Source organism: Scardinius erythrophthalmus (genome assembly GCF_964197995.2).
Source record: "Scardinius erythrophthalmus genome assembly, chromosome: 17".
Taxonomy (NCBI): Eukaryota; Metazoa; Chordata; class Actinopteri; order Cypriniformes; family Leuciscidae; genus Scardinius; species Scardinius erythrophthalmus.
The window spans coordinates 13,230,354-13,248,794 of record NC_138237.1 but is presented as its reverse complement, the minus strand read 5'-3'; the positions used below and the strand labels follow the sequence as shown (position 1 = coordinate 13,248,794).

The following is an 18,441-nucleotide window of genomic DNA, read 5'->3' as shown; positions in this document are numbered from 1 at the left end:
CCTTTTATTTGGTGCAAAATATGAAAAAAAAATAAGATAACACCCATTAACAGCCCAACTAAAGAAGTCTCACTGGGGATATTAAGGTCTGCAGGAATTAGTAAGGTTATGAACAACTCTGTTTGATTCTGTTAACATTATTGCATCTCCCAGACTTGCTTTCTTATTGTTTTTCCAGGAGTTCTGGCTCAGAGACTTTGTGATGCTGAGTTAAGGAAGGAAATAAATAAAATTTGGCCTAACTTGTCTTCAAAAACAGTGGACCTGCTGGTGACACCTCACAAACGTAAGCCCTGCATGTAGAAAAAAATGATGATTTCTCTTTGAAAAGCAATTAGCATTTATATGGAATCTTAATTAACTGCTTATGGAAGTTTGATTTTTCATTTTGAAATAATATTAATGCCATTTTCCGCCTGAGTGATTCATATTGCCTGTGACTTCTGAGTTTTGGGTGCCACCTAGTGGACATATGATACCCCATGTCCTTTTCACTCTCTCTTAGATAATGAATTGACTGTTGGGAAGGTCTATGCGGCTCTGATGATTTTCGACTACTATAAGCAGAACCGAGCCAAGAGACTCCAACAGCAGCAGGCTGCACCAGGCACACAGGTAAGGCATCTTCATGAGAGATCTACAAACAACTGAATATACTACTACAGTATTAGTCTTGCGTAACCAGACCAGTACTTTCATCTTCCACGAGGGGGTTGGCGTGGCAGAACGTTAAAGAACGTGACACACATGTCTCCCAGAAATCCTGTAGAATTTAACCTATCAGATGGTGACCTGCAGAATTATTATTAATATTAGAAAAAGTATGTTAGATGTAGATTAAAGCCACACTTTATTATTAATTCGATTATTAGTATTCATAGTTCCTCAAAGAGGAATTCTTAATAATTGATTAATGTGGTCCTTATTAAACTCATCTTTGTGTATATTGTGTTTTCTCCTCAGAGTAAAGTCGGAGTTCTCTTCAGACCGATGCTTCCTCTCACACACTTACACGATCAGGATCCAATGCTGCCAAAATCCCCAAGCCCTTCTCAATTAGATACCACACCACAGCCAGAGCCCACATCCTTTCACTTGACTAATGGGGATGCAGTGTGAGTGTTCTACCATTCTGGTCTTCATAACATTATACTTTCCTTTTGAGAATGTGTTTTGTGTTTATTATTTTTGAGTTGATCTTTTTTGTGTGTCACAGACAAAGCCAGAGCAGTGGCACGAAAAAGTTTCCTTCAGGGGGCATACCTCAGGAAGTCACACAGGAAGCAAACAGAAGGCCTGTCCAACGTGGCCAATCAGAAGACGTGCCAAACACGTACAGATCTCAGGTGATTTATTGCAGAATAATCAGTCCTTTTTAAGTTACGTGTGTCAGACATTTACAGCCAGTCAGTTAAACCCTAGTTTCTTTAAATTAAATGAGTACAATCTGCCACATCCTCCAGAAACTTTTCAAATCACAATGTTTGTCTATTTGTACCATTAGTAAATCCTGTAACTTCTTTTCACTGTCCAATCCTTTGTTAAAAAGAAGTGTGCTTAATTGCATTGAATGTATACTTGTAGTGTACTTCAAATCTATTATATATTATAGTATAGTATAGTTTATAAGCATAGTATATATTTAAAAAAAAAACTGTACTGGCAGATAATATAATATTACTGAAATAAAAGGCAACTTAAATGTACTTAAATAGACTATACTTCATGATTGAAGTACACTTTCTAGTGCACTTTATAAGTTTACCATAAAGTACATTTTGAATCACTATGTTTTAATGATCTTTTGTCCTGCTTTAAAGAAGTACACTTTTTATGCTGAATAACATACTAAAGCACATTCAAAGTACTTGATTATAAATGTAATTCTTTTCAATATTATATTAAAATCATATATATTTTAAATGTACTAAATTGCACTAAAAACTTCACCATTACAAATGTGTAATTATAAATATATTTAAATGCATGACATACAATAGAAAGTGCATTAAAGTATATAAATGCTTGTCAGTATATTCGGCAGACGGCAGTACACTAACCATATTTCAAAGACAATGGAAGTAATGATGAAATTAGATATAAAGATGTATTAAAGCCCTATGTAAGTGGGTCAAAGCACTCTAAAGTTCAATTGCATTTAATGTAAATTTAAAATATATACTTACGTGCAAAACACACATTTTGCTCTTAAAGGGTTACTTCAGGATTTAGCATTAAGCTTTGTATTAGTAGAAAACCTGTAGTATTTTTGAATTACCGTGCTTTCCACCCTCATATCCCCCTGAGACAAGAGATTTATGTATTTTTTGTCTGGAAAAAATCCTCCGATGACGCAAAAATCGTCATTTTGCGTCATTGGAGGATTTTCTGGCCAGAGGCTAAAGACTACAGCCAGTAGGAGGCGTTGTTCCGCATGTTTTCAGCCCGCCCATAGAGGGTGGGATCTCACTCAGAATGTACACAGTGTCAGCCGTCTTTCTTTGGAAGCTAAGCTAGCAGGCTCTTGTTCTGTGGAGAAAGCTGAATAGTAGGAGAAAGCTGAGTAAGTAACCATCCTCCTTTTCCCGGACTTGTCCGGCGGGCGAGATCGTTCAAAATGTCCGGGATTCAGCTTTTGCTTTCTGCGGTCGCCATTCATTGTTTACATGCACACCTTTCAATCTAACTGAATTCATTCCGATTGGTGAATTTGAATGTAAGTTAGTGTTTACATGAACGATAAACAAGTGATCGTTTGATGTGCGTTTTACCATTGCTAAGAAAATTCCAGCTCCTCCGTGAGAGATGCGAGACCCGGCGCGTCTCAGTAATGACGCCACCGGCCTCGCGCCGTTCTCCCGCGGCCGTCAGCCTCGTCCTGCTCGCCACAGTAAACATGATGAATGGCGACTGTAGAACGCAAAAGCCGAATCCCGGACATTTTGGACGATCTCTAAATCCCTCGCAAACTCGTCACGTAGGCTAGCTTTGTTGTTTACAACTGCGCACTCTTACCGGTAGGCGTGGCCTCCTAAGGCAGCGAAGCAAGTGCATTCTGGGAGTTGTTGTCTTTCATCCACATAAGCCAAATACATTTTCTGGCTTTTCTCAGTCTAGAAAGCTCCAAATTCAAAAATTTCTTCACATTTCTTCTACTTAAATGACCTATTTTAAATACACATTCATCTTCCCAGAGGTGAAGTATCCCTTTAAGTATATTATTTTAATAATATGTACACTTTTTATGTGTACTTCTTTTTCCCGTAGGTTTTTTATGAATGCATTTGTTTTTATCTGGCTCTACATACTGTATGTTGCAGGAATTAGTTGAGATGAGTGACTTGGAGAATGACTCGGATGTGGGCGTGTATCCTGTGCTGGAGGGTCACGGCAGAGCTGCCTCCATGCCCAGACTCAACGCTGGCTTTCAGGTGAACATCTCCTATCTGTAGTGGCCATATGAGGTCATTCTGGTGGGAGTTGGGAGTTCAATATAACTGCCGTACAGCCTTTGTTTGTTATTTTCACAAAATTAATTCCTGCAAAGAAAGAGGCAGCTGGAGGATGACTTGAGGAAGATGGAGTGAATGGGCAGCTGTATGAAAGAATGGATGAATGGAGGTAATTGGGAGGGTGTATTAATGAATGCAGAGAGGAGGTGAAGAATTCAAGCAAATGAATTGGTGGAAGTCAGAAGAGGTTAATTTATACACCACTCTCCACTGAGAGACACATTTAATATCTTCAGTTCAGTTGAGTGTGTGTGTGCGTGCGTGTGTGCGTGCGCGTGAGAGAGAGAGAGAGTAAAGGAGAAGAAGAGGGACAATAGCAAATCTACATACTGTATATTTATATACCAAAACTATATTGGAATATTTAGATTTTTATCTTATATCTGTCGTATTTTAATCTTTGAATTTATTTTAAATTATACTTATATCGCATAGATTTTTTTATATATTTTTTTAATGTTTGTATTTTTAATTTTAGTATTTTTTAGTAAAAACTTCAGCTTCAACTTATTTTCTGTTAGATGCCAAGGCAAAATTTCTTATTGAAGCTTTCATCTAATATTTATAATGTATTGTATGCCAGTTTTATTCCAATTAATGAAAACAGTTTAATAGTTTTAGTTAACAGTAATAACACGTATGTAATTTTGTTTTAAATGTTTCATATTAATTTTTTTCTTCATTAACTGTAGTGTAATTATTTTATGTTGCTTTTTAACTGTAATTTATTTGTGTACATACATGTTTTTTTTAATATTTTTTTTATTTTGTTATTTTTGCCACATCGCTAAAGAACTCAAACAGTGTCAAGCATCCTTGTAATAATGTCTTGTCTTCAGTCTTGTCCTGTCTTGTCTTGTCATGTCTTGTCTATCTCTTCTTTCTCTTCACCATCCCTACTTTTCATAAACATCTACTACTTTTCATTAACATCATCCAGTCTTCTTTACTCTGTCCCTCTCTTCTGATCTCTTTCCTCCTGTCTCACTCTGTTGCTGTGTCCATGAGTGCCACAGCTGTGTACCCTGCTCTCCTCACCTATGTGTCCTCTTCCTCTTCCCGTCCAACAGCGGAGCCACTTACGCCACACCGCCGGAACGTATCTAGCAGTATGTACAAGTGTTCCACCTGCAATCGCTCTCTCTTTCTTTCTCTCTCTCTGCCAGCCACTCCATTTCTATGTTGGCTTGTGTGTGCTTTGTCCATTCCAGCTCTTTTAGAGTCTACACTCTTTTAGCAAGCCAATAAACTTGTACAGGCACACTTCATATTAGCCTGGTGAGGTAAACGCAAAACTAGCATGCACTAGAAAATATATATATAGTAGTTAATCACTGTGGGCAACTAATTTACAAGTAATGGATTAGATTAGTTTTGTTACAGCAATATGAAAAGCAAAGAATAAAATGCAGTGCTTATTTTATCTTGGATGTTGTGAGGTGCTAACTGTAAGTATGTGTGTGTTTCATTTTGTGGGTTGTGTATCATTTTTATTTTGTATTAGTGCAGTCATCTCTTGACATATCTTTCAGCCGTATAAATCGCATACACTACTGTTCAAAATGTTGGGGTCGGTAAGATTTTTTTAAAATGTTTTTGAAAGAACTCTCAGCTCACCAAGGCTGCATTTATTTGATAAAAAAACAGTTATATTGTGGATTATTACAATTTAAAATTAATGTTTTAATTTTAATATATTTAAAAATGTAATTTATTCCTGTGATTTTCAGTAGCCATTAGCATCAGTGTCACATGATCCTTCAGAAATCGTTCTAATATGCTGATTTGGTGCTCAAGAAACATTTCTTATTATTATCAATGTTGCTTTTTTTTTTGGAAACTTGAAAAAAAAAATCAGTTGGCTATTCTTTGATGAATAGATAGTCGAATAAACAGCATTTATTTAAAATAGAAATCTTTTGTAATATTCTAAATGTCTTTACTCTCACTTTTCATCAATTTAATTTGTCCTTGCAAAATAATAGTATTCATTTCTTTAAAAAATATATGTATAATACTGACCTCAAGCTTTTGAACGGTATTTGGATTGGGAGGGACTAAATGATTTTACTGTGAAAACCTTAAAAACTTCCATATTCTGTGTTTTTTATTCATAAAAGTTTATGATAGCTAATTCAAACCAATTATTGAGGTATTTTCAAGCTGTTTCAAGCTATGTGGAGAGGGGCTGCACTGCTTCTTGGAGTTTCTGAAATCATATGCCACTGGGCGGCACCAGTGAGTGTTTGTAGAAGACTCACTACTACAAAAGTAGAAATTCCAGTCATCAAGCAGTGGTCATGGATTCTCCAAAGAGTCTGGCCTAAAGTGACCTTTAGGCCAATTTTACATTTAAATAAAAAATTTTGGAGACTGTAAATACACATATACACTGTATACATAGATTATGTAGAGATTAAGAGCAACAGTTATCCGCCAATGACTCTTCATTGATCAGTGACCGCTGCTTGGCTGTGGATAGTTCACGCAGCAACTATTCCAGCCGTCCAGTCCGTGTGTATAAGAGACGACTCGATGACAGCATTCAAACAGCCGAGTGTTTGCATCGACCGTGACGGTGTTCCACTGCTCTCCGATGCGTGCGTGGGTCCGCAGGAACGGGCTCTTCAGTGGAAGTGTGTTTTCATGCTCAGCTGGTGTTGTGCGTCTGTTGTGACAGGTCTAGTGGTCTGAAACTCTTGTCATTCTAGTACCGTGCTAGATATGTGTCCTTTCCTTTATGTCCTTTCTTCGTCATTCACATGTTAACTCGCTTTATTTCTGCTACACAGCCTATCGCAGACGTGAGTCCCATGCGGCGGTCCACGTCCTCGTTGACTCCTCAGAGAGGGGTGCGAGAGGTCAGTCTGAGTGAATATGACCTGAAGAGGCCACAGATGGTCTCAGGCCAGACCCTCGCTCAGGAGAGAGAGAGGGAGCGAGCCCATCATCATCATCACCATCATCACCACCGCTGCCAACGGCGCAAAGACAAGAAGCACAAATCACTGGATCGAGCCATTAGCGAGGAGCAGCCACCGCCTACAGGTGGGCTTCATTTTCCTCTCATTCTTTTATGCTCTTCGACTAAAGAAAATAGTGAATATCATACAGCACAAAAATATCATAGAGTCTTGATATGGCATCTTTTGATTTCAGCCAGTAAGCAACCACCTAGAACAGTGGATCTTAACCTTTTTGACTCTTAAATGTCTAACGCGATATTCTTGTTTGAATTTAAATAGGCAAATGCGTAAGAGTCTGTAACTGGATCACAATTGCTGTGATTATCATATTATATGTTTGGGAAGACTTTAAAATATGTTTTGAGTAGACTTTACAAAGTGCTCGACTCTTGCATTGTCAATACAAGATCTTGACCAAGAATTGATGCACCTCTTGAAAAAAATAACATCACAACATTTATTTCCATCAAGAGGTGCATCAATTAAAGGGATAGTTCGCCCAAAAATGATATTTAACCCATGATTTACTCACCCTCAAGCCGTTCGAGATGCATGTCAATCTTTTTTCAGACGAACACATTTTCAGGTATTTTAGAAAATGTCTTAGATCTGTCAGTGGTTATAATGTGAAGCTATGGGGTCCACCTCCTTCAAGTCCCAAAAATGTGCATGCATCCTTCACAAAAGTAATCCATCCGGCTCCAGGGGGATAAACGAAGGCCTTCTGAGGGTAATCCGTGTGGTTTTGTCGTAAAAATATACATATTTAAAACTTTATAAACGAAAATAACTGGCTTCCGGTAGCGGTCAACGCGCGTTCACGGAGATGGATGCTGGCGTATGACGTAGGACGTAGTGTAGGAAGCGTCGTGACGTAGAATGGATGCCGGATGGATTACATTTGTGAAGGATGCATGCACATTTTGGGACTTGAATGAGGGTGGACCCCATAGGTTCACATTATAACCACTGAAAGATCTAAGACATTTTCTAAAATAACTGAAAATGTGTTCGTCTGAAAAAAAAATTGACATATGCATCTCGAACGGCTTGAGGGTGAGTAAATCATGGGTTAAATAACATTTTTGGGCGAACTATCCCTTTAATGGTCAAGTTCTTGTATTGACAATGCAAGAGTCCAGCACTCTGTGAAGTCTGTTCCAGCACATCCCTGACTAAGGTCTGGACTAAGAGGTGCCAATTCCTGTGTGAAAATTACCTGCTTAATCTTTGAAGGTTTTAATGCAGCAAATTTCGCCTTGCACTCCTGTACCCAAAGCTGAATGTCTTTTCATATGTAACGCATCAGCCATGGTCTCACAGCAGCTAAACACCGTCTGACTCAGCCTACCACAGTTGCTTTGCCCCAAACTCACACTGTTGGTTGAGCTGGTAAGAGATGGACATATCTGAGCGGACCACTCTCAGTGTTTAACGGTGCCTGGGAGGCTCAATGTTTACACTTTTGTGGGAGATAAACCCATGAATGGCACACTAATAGTAGTCAATGAACAATAAACTTTTAACAAAAGTTTTACATACTTCACAGAACCTTCACAGAACCTACTTCAGAAACCTTCCTGCAAAGCTACAGTATTGTGAAAAGTACTGGCACTTGTGTTAAAATGCTGTAAAGTGAGAATGCTTTCAAAAATAAAATCACAAATTGAAGGTACACTTGCGCATAGTTTTTCAGGTAGCTTTGCAGGAAGGTTTCTTCAAGACGTTCCCGCAGTTCTTCTGGATTTAGTCTGTCTCAGTTTTTTCTGTTTCTTCATGGTATTAACAGGTATTAACATGCCTAAGACTTTTGCACAGTACTGTATATATATATATATATATATATATATATATATATATATATATATATATATATACTGTATATATATATATGTTTTGTTGCTATGCAGTTTTAGGTTATTTTTTAAATAAGATTTGACATTTACAATATAGAGATCTGTAAAATCTTTACTAGTTGAAAATCCCAGCTTCTTTTGCTTAGCACAGTGATGTAAATTCTTTTAAGGATTATAGTGATCAGGTTATCGAGGAAAATACTCTTTATTCCTCTCCAAAGCACTTTGGTCTGGGATTTACTTTGTCAACTTCTCTATTTGACTGAGAGTGAGGCTTACAAACCATTGCTAGAAAATGTGCTTTTGAAATCTTTTCAGATTTTTGTTTCTTGGCCTGTTTGTAGCGCGCCTGGGAAAGTCAGTCATCGAGAGAAAGCAGCTCTTAGTTCCTCAATAGAAGAGCGCTCTCAGGATGACAAAATTAACCACTTCTTATTTTTTTACTACAAGACTCCTACTCTTTCTTTCTCTGCTCCTCTTATTCTGTTCTTAGAAACACTGGAACGTAAACATGTCTCTCAGCTGGAGTCTGGTCCTGCTCTTAATAGATCAGTCGCTTGAAACAGGGCAATACATCAGTCCACTGAAAGCTCATTTTACTTGGGTGTGTTTGTACTCAGATTTCAAACACGTACAGACACCCACATACATCTTCCTCTACATGTTTTTGTTCCTCTGTAGTCAAAGATTACAACAGCACCAAACAGCAGGGCTCACGCACACGCACACACACACACACACACACACACACACACACACACACACACACACACACACACACACACACACACACACACACACATGTCTGGTGCACTATCTTTGTGAGGACTCTCCATAGACGTAATGGTTTTTATACTGTACAAACTGTATATTCTGTCCCCTTACACTGCCCCTATCCCTAAACCTACCCATCACAGGAGACATTCTGCATTTTTACATTTTCAAAAAAACTAATTCTGTATGATTTATAAGCTTTTGTACCCATGGGGACCTCAATTTAGGTCCCCACGGTGACACGAGTCCCCATGAGTCTGTGTGCATTCAGGTTTAAGTCCCCACCGGTGTAGAAAAACATGTCACACACACACACACACACACACACACACACACACACACACACACACACACACACACACACACACACACACACACACACAAGTCCTTTTGTTGTGATATGTAAATGCCTTCTGGTGTTTTGAATTCAAAGTGGTTTCAATTAGTGTTGAAACAGCCCACATTCTTTTCTCTTCCTTATTCAGTACGTTCTCACAGAATATCTTATTTTAACATTTTACAATAAATACACCATTCTGCTTTGAATAGGACATGGCTGGTTAATAAATGTGATGTTTGTCTGTACATCAGCAGATCCAAACACCGAGTCATTGCCTAGGGAACGAGCGCGGGAGCGTGACCGTGGACGCTCCCACGAGAGGAAGCATCATTCGTCCTCAGCGGCAGAAAGACAGCAACGATACTACTCGTGCGACCGCTACGGCAGCCATGAACTCGGCCACAGCGTGTCCGCCGGGCCCAGCCGGTCCACGTCGCCAGGAGAACCACATGACCCAAACAGGCTTAAACAGGTCAGGTGGTTTCTCTCGGTCACTCTAGCTTCTACAAGTGCTGTTTTGACAGGGGCTCACTCTTTCGCTTCTCTCTGTTGTGTTTCAGGGAATTAACACAGCTAAAGGAAATTCAGTCACTCATACCTCAGGCACCAGCACTCCCTGCCGTGGGCGTAGACAGCTCCCTCAGACGCCCCTTACCCCTCGGCCCGCTGTTGCCTACAAGACTGCCAACTCCTCCCCGGTCCAGTTCAACACTGCCCAGTCTACAGGGCCCTGCCCCTCTCGCCTTAGTCGTGGCCTGTCAGAGCACGATGCCCTACTCAGTGGTAACGCCCACCGCCAATCTCCCGTGCCTGTCACTCGTATCAGCTCTGACCCCAACTTAGGTCCCCTCCAGCAAGACTCGAACTTGTCTGAAGCGGACGACTTCCACGATGCCTTGAGCACGTACGGTGCGGGCCGCTCCCCCAGGACTGCACTCTCCGTCACCCACACGTCGTCAGGTGCGACCCCCACTTCCACACTGCTCTCGCGCAGCCAGAGCGGAGTCCCCAACGGCTATCACTACTCCCTCGGAGTGAACTCGACACCCGGTTCGAGCGGCAGAGCATCTGGAAGCTACCAGGAGACCGAGAGAGATGACTGGTGTTAGCATGATTCAATCTAGCATGCGTTTTATCGTCTTTGCCCTGAGAAGAGGAGCCTATGTTTGGAGGGAAACAAGAGTTATGTTCACAGTTTACACTGTTTTCTGCCCGTTTACCATCAGATTGAGCACATAAGGTTTTTAAATGTGTACTTCTCTTGTTTAGAATGAAGCAGACATCCTTGTCACTGTTTACGAAAGTAGCGGCAAGATGCAAAGCGTTTGGAGGTCTTGATAGGTTTCAAACAGAACAGTTTAGCCTCAAGTGACACTCCCCACTGCTTTTAATTTAATTAGGGCTGATTCCAGAAGGGTCACAGGGGAGATGGTCACATCAGCTGTGCCTGTGATCAAGACCTCAGACCTCAGAGAGGAAGATGCCCAAAAATACAAGCTATGATGGAAACACTCTTGATCAGTTGTGTGGAAAAAGTGAGATGTTTAGTTGTTGTGGTTTGAGAGGTTGTTTAGACTCTTTGCACAGGACGCAATGACTGAAAAGTTATTTCTAGGGTTATTGGCTCTGTGTCCACCAAAACGTTTGGCATTTTTCTTCAGTTGTTTGCAATGGAAGCTCCATCAAGCGTTTATTCCACACTGAGTGTTGCACGCTTGATGTTGATGTTCAACTTTGGATAAAACGCAGCGCTAATCAATCACTTCTTACCCAGTCGTCTAATCGCAGTGGAGGAGAGGTGGGACAAATACCGCACCGACTAACTGTCACAATCTGCTTGTACAACTAATGATCAACAGAGTTGTCTCAGAGTTTCCATGACCATACCAGATGACATCGACATCCCTGGACTACCACATTACTAATATAAAAAGTAATGCTTGGAGGAACATTTTTTTCGCAATGGGTCTACCAGATAAACAGCTAAACACTGCACCTCCAAAAGCGTTCTCAAGCAAGCGCCCACAACTGGGCATTTTCAGAAAAGCGCTCTTTGGTGGACACACAGCCTTAAGGTTCTTGCTGCTGTAATTCTACATCCTTCTCTAGCTTGAGTGGAATAGACGGTCTGCCTCCACCTACTGAAAAAAGGCCAAATTGAACTCACTTTTCTATCAGACTGCAGTAGATTGAATATCTTTTCACAGTGTTCCATTTTGTACCTTGTAAATGATCCGAGTGTAGCTGGACATTACATAAGGTCTAATCCTTTTCTTACTCTTGAGAGGTAAGAAACCAAGTGCCTAAATTTTACGATTTTATTGCCACATTGGTGTGCAATGCATCACAAAGTATTTTGGCCTGAAAGAGGCAGTGAACAGATGCTGTATGGTGTAGGTTAAATGTCACGGATTTTTGTTTCTTAAATGTACTTTAGCATGTGTTTGAGGAAAGATATTGCACAAAACAAAGACTGTAGCGTTATAAAGATAGTTAAGGTGGATGTTGATGATGTTGGTCTTTTCAGAGTGTATTATTAAAACAATTCAGGGGAAAATAGATGATATATGAAAATTGCTAATGCAGATGATTTATAGAGGACTGAAAGGATGGTAGAAGGTTGTATTTGTTGGTTGCTGTTGGTGTTAGTGTTGTTTCCAGAGGGTGCATTGTGAGCTCACGCCTTTTTCTTCCAGGATTTAATTAGAGGAAGAAGGTGAGGGAATTGAAGCGCTTTATTGACTTCCACTTGTATCTATTATTCATCACGCAAAATGCTTCAGTGCAACCTATTTGAAATTAAAGAGTATGTTGTATTCTCTCATTAAGTGAGATATTGTAATGTTTTTTGATGATAGTTAATCAATTGAGGTTAATTTATTCAGAGAAGGTGAATTTTACTCTGATCCTGCCCATGTTTTCTGTTTGTCGTTTCCAACCGTGTCTTTTCTGTATTAGGGGTTTATTAGATGGTGGTATTTTTAGGGTGAGCCTGCAATAGAGCGCAACAGTTGCTGTCCACTTTTTCAGCTGTTTTGGTTCTGGAAATGTTTTATACATTGCCTCCATAGGAATCCCAAGCAAAAAGTATTTGAAGCAAAATAGTGAATGAAAATCCAATAAAATCCAATCAAGGAATGAACTCCTCATCCCATGAAGCTATAACTTATGACTTACAGTATAGACCTTATGTAGCCTCTTCAACGCTCCACTCGTTGTGTTCTGTCTTTCGGTTTGTATTTCCACAGCATGAAGTTAAGAACTTACGGATTTATGAATGAACGGCTATTTTTAAAATGTCCCCGGTGTGCTGAAATTTGTTATGACATCTTCAAACATTACAATGCTCATGATAACTTTAATTAACTCTACAATAAGTAAATCCACTTCACTTCACTAGCCAATCACTCTTCAACAGCAATGCCATAGAAATATACAGAGGCACTGCAAAAAACGAAAGTTCAAACGCGAAATTCTATAGATGGCTGCATGCTTGTTTTTCTGGTGCATAAGCTCTATAAAGTGACTGGAAATGTAAATTGAAATATTTCTATATTGATTTAAAAAAAAGAAGTATTCTACTGGAAAAAATATGATGAGATTTTCTTGATTGGCGAATCAGTGGTGTACAGTAGTTCTTCACAGGGAATGTCATTATTAAACATCCATGTATATGCATTATGCGCTAACCACCCATTAAAAATCTCAACATTCATGATAATATGGTAATTTGAAAGGTTTATACATTTGTTAAAATGTCGAGTTGGTATCTTTACCCGTGGAACCTGACTGTTGCGCTCTGTTCCATAAGTGCAGGGAAATGTTGACTGTTGAAGTACAGTAGGGCTATGCAACAAAATGACACTTTAGGACTGCTCCTCATCCTGTAGCTTTACCTGCACTCAACACACTCTAGCTTTAGCACCAGTGGGACCAATTCACCACTTCACAGAAATCTTAATATACAGGATGTGTAGCTCACCTAAAAATGCATTGCTGATTATGCTTGATGTTGATCTGCCCTCTGAAAGAATATGAAATAATATAGTGGTATTGCACTAGGAAGTGAACCAATGTAGTTTTACGCAACATGTCACTTAAAAGGATGGTTAATGTTAAGACATTTGATTTCTTTATTTTTTACAGTACGTGATATCCTAGTGAAATGCCTTTGGCCACCATTTCCTTGTTTTGGGATGAGATGTGGAGTGTTGTGATTTAGCCATTACCCAGTAGATCTTTGATTTCCCCTAAATTTAGAAATCACCTTTCCTCTTTTAAAAAAAATAAAATAAATATATATATATACCAGGTGCCAAATTTATTACAGCACTAGTTTGTCTCTGTGTGCTGTATAGGCTACTCTGTCCAACTAACCTGTGGCTAATCTCTTTGGATGATGTCATGTTTGCATGTTATGATGACATATGTGCATGTAGGAAATTGTATATCTTCATTCATGTTTTTCTATGAGGAGTTAAATGGCTGCTGTTTTTTTTTTTTTTTTAAGAAACGATCTTTGATACACTTACCCCTGGATTCCTGGGAGAAAATTAAAAGACCCTTCACTTCTCAGTTTGTTGTAAAAAGGTTGTTGAACAGTAGAGCGATGCACAGAGAGACTGCCTCACTCCTGTGATCTGATGATTGATCTATGATGCCATATATTTCTGCTCATTGACTCTTATCATTTCTACCATTTACATTTTGTATGAAAAAACCATCACTGAACTGAGAGATATGTGGAAATAAATCTTGGGGAAAAATTGCCTTTCTTCAATCTTTTCTAATCAATTTTGATTTGGTAATGAGATGTTTGTGTCATGGGAAAATCTGAACCTATGAAATGCAAATGTCAAATGTACTTAGGAATTAAAAAAAAAAATGTATATATAAAATAATTAAATATTACATATTTAAGACATTTCTTTCATGTTTTACATATGAAATGAGCACAGTACGCCTCTGCCATTCTCATCCCAATATTAATGTTAATGATGGTTGCGATGCCGCTTCTCATTGGCCAGCGCCGTGAGTGTGGGCGGAGCCCATTGAGCAAATACGGTCCAGATGAAGGTGTCTGGCGGCAAGCGCAAGGTGTTCACACAGTGACGCTGAGGCGCGTTGGTACAGTGACCAAACTTCAACGGTAGACACGTACCACTCCAGTATAAACGGCCTCAGACACATTTCATATACTTCTAAACTATGTAAAATGCGATGAATAATTACAGTGCTTGTCTCGCGGCTCTATAAATCAGGTAAACATGATGCTCGCGCCTGTGGTGTGGTGGACAGCAGTTTTATTTAGTTTTGTGAAAGCCACTATCCCGGACACCGGTCCAACTGATACACCAGACATGGAGAGCGGTTCGGGGATATTGCTGACAGGTAAGTCGTCAACATTTAATAAAATACTGTATTGTGTAGTTCATAGAGTATTGTTCGTTTGTTTACATTTGTTGAGAATAGCGTAAGGTGCCTGACTGACCAAATGAATGTACCAGTTAACATGCAAATTAGCAACATTAGTGCCACTAATGTTGCTAATTTGCATGTTAACTGGTAAATTCATTAAAAAGCATAACTTCTGCATTAAAATAAATTCTAAATTTAAAATGTGAGCTCGGAATAAATGAAGGAAATATACACTTTTCTCTCATACTTAAATATCAACCGTCTCGATGATGAAAGTTCTTTCATGTACAGTAGCCTACATGTTGTTTTACTTTTATTTTTCATGTCCAGTGTTTCCCTCTGGGAGCCGCTGTTGTTTAAAACTTTACTGTACATTAGAGCAGGTGCAGGTACTTTTGCAATGAACTATTTTGACACCCCGCCTATTTAAATCACACTACTGCTGTTTTTCCAAACATGAGGGCTGAACTCACATAGGCTACATGTTAAATACTGGAGAGTGATTGTTGTAATGCAACACCTCACCCATTTTCACTGTTTTTGTCCAAAACACGTTTAACAGATTTGTGGCAGATGTGAGGGCAATTAGTTCCAGCAATCTTGGGAGAAGGTAGAGGATGCCATTGCCATCATCATCAAATATATAGTGCCCTGAATTCATTAAATCACCAAGAAGGCAGATACATTTGAAAAATTATGCTATGGTTTAACCTGATGTTCTATTACCTAAAGGGATTTCTGCAATTAAATTGTGTTTATGCGTCATTTGTACATTATGCGTCATCTGTCCCCCAGGGCATTGTTAAGGAACTTTGCAAATTAATCAGCTTTTTGCTTCCTCCAGTACCACTAGAGACTAAAAAAGCTTCTTTTTGCCATACATAGTCTTTTATGCTATTGCCAGTTGCCACACAGGGACATACATTGGTAACTTTAACATCTTTTAACGGCTGATGTTAAACATTTTTTATTTCTCTATCAATTTAATAGTGATTAAATATCAAAATTATCGGCTTATTGGTATCAGCCAAAAAAAAAAGAATTTGTTTTATTATTATTATGTTATTATTATTATTATTATTATTATGAAAATGATTAAATATTCGCAATGTGTTGTAGATTTATTGTTAGTGTAGTATACTGATAATTCAGATATTAGTGTGGCAAAAGCAAATATAAAACAATTAAAAATGTAAACAAGCAATTTTGGTTGGTCTCTATTATGAAAACTACCCAAGTTCCCTTACAGTTTTTCTTTAAAAAAAAAAATGAAACTGCAGTGACTGCCCACTCCCTGTTCTCATTAAGAGACTTTATTAGTTTTAGCTCATTCTTCTTTTCAATTGTTTTAATCAACCTTCTGTGATCTCAGCAAACAACCTACAACAAGTTTGGCTTGGCTTAATAAACTCTGATTTTACGGTCAGGCTGACATATGAACGGGTTTATTAAATCCAGACGCCAGCTGAAGAGTGTATGCAATCACTGAGATGACTTGTTAAAGTCAATGTGCTATAGCGTGCCATGAAAAGCCCATTTAAGCTCAACAGGTTCAGACCGTAAGGCTTGTAGTTATGTTATGCACATGGCATTCAGCCTTCTCCAGGTAGCTTTATAATAACCAGCTCTTGACTCTGTGAGGTGGACGCCAAGTTATTTCAAATTTTATAGCCGTTATGTCCATGCAGTAAAACAAGTCGTGCTCGTTCGGGCTGTGTTGTTTTTGCGAAATCAAAACCCACTGGGAAATGTGATGAAAATATGATCACCAATGATTCTGACAGATGACGTCATGTGAACGCCACCCACCATGGAGGTGTGGGAAAAGTGTGTGTAAACAAACACGTTTGCGTGGTGCTGTGATGTCATGCTTTTGAAGGTGTATTTTATCTTATTTAATATTCATCAAAGCTACTTTTACTGTAGTACTGAAGTTTGGTCTTGAGTTGCTTTGGATGTTTTGACAGTCTTGATGAATTACGTTCTTTTGTTTGGTGTCTGTCGAGTTATTTCTTGGATTACACACATCAATCCTGCTTCTAACTCGAAAAAGAGCTTTAGTCAACCACGGACACAAGGGTCATCTCAAAATGGCCTTTACTTTCAATCTGCAATAAAGTTGTTGCAATCTTAGTTGGTTTGCAGTCTGTTGATTTCCATTCACATCACAATTGATTAGAGCAGCTTGCCAACAGATGAACTTAGTCGGCAGTTAGATAAGAGACTTGAAAGTAATTCTTTTAGTAGAAAACTTTGGTTTAAGCTCAAATTAGGTTGATAACCTTTAAAAAAAATACCCAATTACAAACAAACATTTGACACCCTATGCATTAACACAATTTGCACATTTTTAACAGATTTGTAAATACACATATGCACTCTAAGGCAACCTTATCATACACAATATACTGCGTATAACCACGCAAACAGTTCAAATAACACACAAGATGGCATTTATCTGAATATAAATTGGCATTAAGCTTGTTCAAACAATCGCCCTACCAGCAGCGTCCCGGGTTGACTAATCACTGATGTGCATCCAATTTCTGTCGTCCTCATTCACTCATGACTCTTTTCAGTCACGCAGTTCTTTCCTCAAAAGGAGACATTGTGTAACTGAACAAAAAGCATTAATCTCTCAGGACAAGCGCTCTGTCACAATTTTGTTCTGCCCGTGTTTGGCGTACAATGTGCACTAATTACAAGCGCACCTGATGCACATTTCCCATGAGTTGAGTTCGGCTGTTTCCGACGACGCTCTTTGTGGCTTTCCGTAACGCTTCTATGACGTAATCAGTTCGGCACACAGATTTTCTGTTTTCTTCTTCAGTCGTTCCCAATAACGTTTGAATAAATATGTTTGCAACTTCACAGTGTCCTTTTTTCTACTAGATACATTTTGTTTGAGTTGGAAGCAAATGCAAGTTTCTTTAAACTTACAGTTTTGTCCAACCTAAAAGAAAAGAGTCACATTATAAAACCTCTATTTGGCATGAGGTTATTTTACTTCATACAGAGCACACACTCACAAAAAAACATTTTATGAATCCTGTAGGAGATCATAATTGGCTAATGCTGTTGTTTTCCATAAAACGCAAGATTATCACATGCCGGATAACAAAAACATTTTTCCATTGTATTTCTTATTAAATGCCTTTGAATTCAGGATTGTTGTGACTGTGGATAAAGGAAAATAGAACCATATGTTAATATATGAATAACATTAGTCTTGGATGAAAGGTAGTGCTTATTCAGCAGCCAGAATTTAGTAATTTCTTAAAGATTTAAAGAGTTAAAGTTTCTTAAAGATTAACAAACATTTTATTCAGTGCATTTTTCTCACATCACACTAAATCTGGTGTCTGTCGGTCTCTCGTTGGGATGCTGTATGTTATGTGACTGTTATGTATATGATTGATTTCAGTGATGTCATATGAGCCTGTTTTTAAATGGGCCAAAATGGAAATTCTGTCATCGTTTATCCAAACCTGTTTGTCTTGGTTTCTTCTGTGGAAAATTTTTTTTTCTGCCCATGTAATGAGAGTCAGTGGGCTTCAACATAAAGGTAAATTTGT

At 38.7% G+C, this 18,441-nt stretch overlaps 2 protein-coding genes across 2 annotated transcripts in view; both read left to right on the top strand.

Annotated features, from left to right (window-relative positions):
- cacna1bb (calcium channel, voltage-dependent, N type, alpha 1B subunit, b) overlaps nucleotides 1-11,023 on the top strand; it is a gene marked incomplete at its 5' end in the record, with an annotated part of 156,599 nt that extends 145,576 nt beyond the window's left edge. Inside the window, 8 exons of the mRNA XM_081389983.1 lie at nucleotides 179-286; nucleotides 506-615; nucleotides 964-1,115; nucleotides 1,217-1,346; nucleotides 3,321-3,431; nucleotides 6,305-6,560; nucleotides 9,703-9,920; nucleotides 10,009-11,023. Of these exons, the coding sequence (XP_081246109.1) occupies nucleotides 179-286; nucleotides 506-615; nucleotides 964-1,115; nucleotides 1,217-1,346; nucleotides 3,321-3,431; nucleotides 6,305-6,560; nucleotides 9,703-9,920; nucleotides 10,009-10,557 (1,634 nt within the window). The 3' untranslated portion in view covers nucleotides 10,558-11,023. The remainder of the gene's footprint in view (nucleotides 1-178; nucleotides 287-505; nucleotides 616-963; nucleotides 1,116-1,216; nucleotides 1,347-3,320; nucleotides 3,432-6,304; nucleotides 6,561-9,702; nucleotides 9,921-10,008) is intronic.
- Nucleotides 11,024-14,679: 3,656 nt separating this feature from the next.
- The window catches only part of LOC308705671 (uncharacterized protein), a 70,998-nt gene continuing 67,236 nt past the window's right edge, over nucleotides 14,680-18,441 (top strand). Inside the window, exon 1 of the mRNA XM_081390797.1 lies at nucleotides 14,680-14,839. Coding sequence (XP_081246923.1) covers nucleotides 14,716-14,839 — 124 coding nt within the window. The 5' untranslated portion in view covers nucleotides 14,680-14,715. The remainder of the gene's footprint in view (nucleotides 14,840-18,441) is intronic.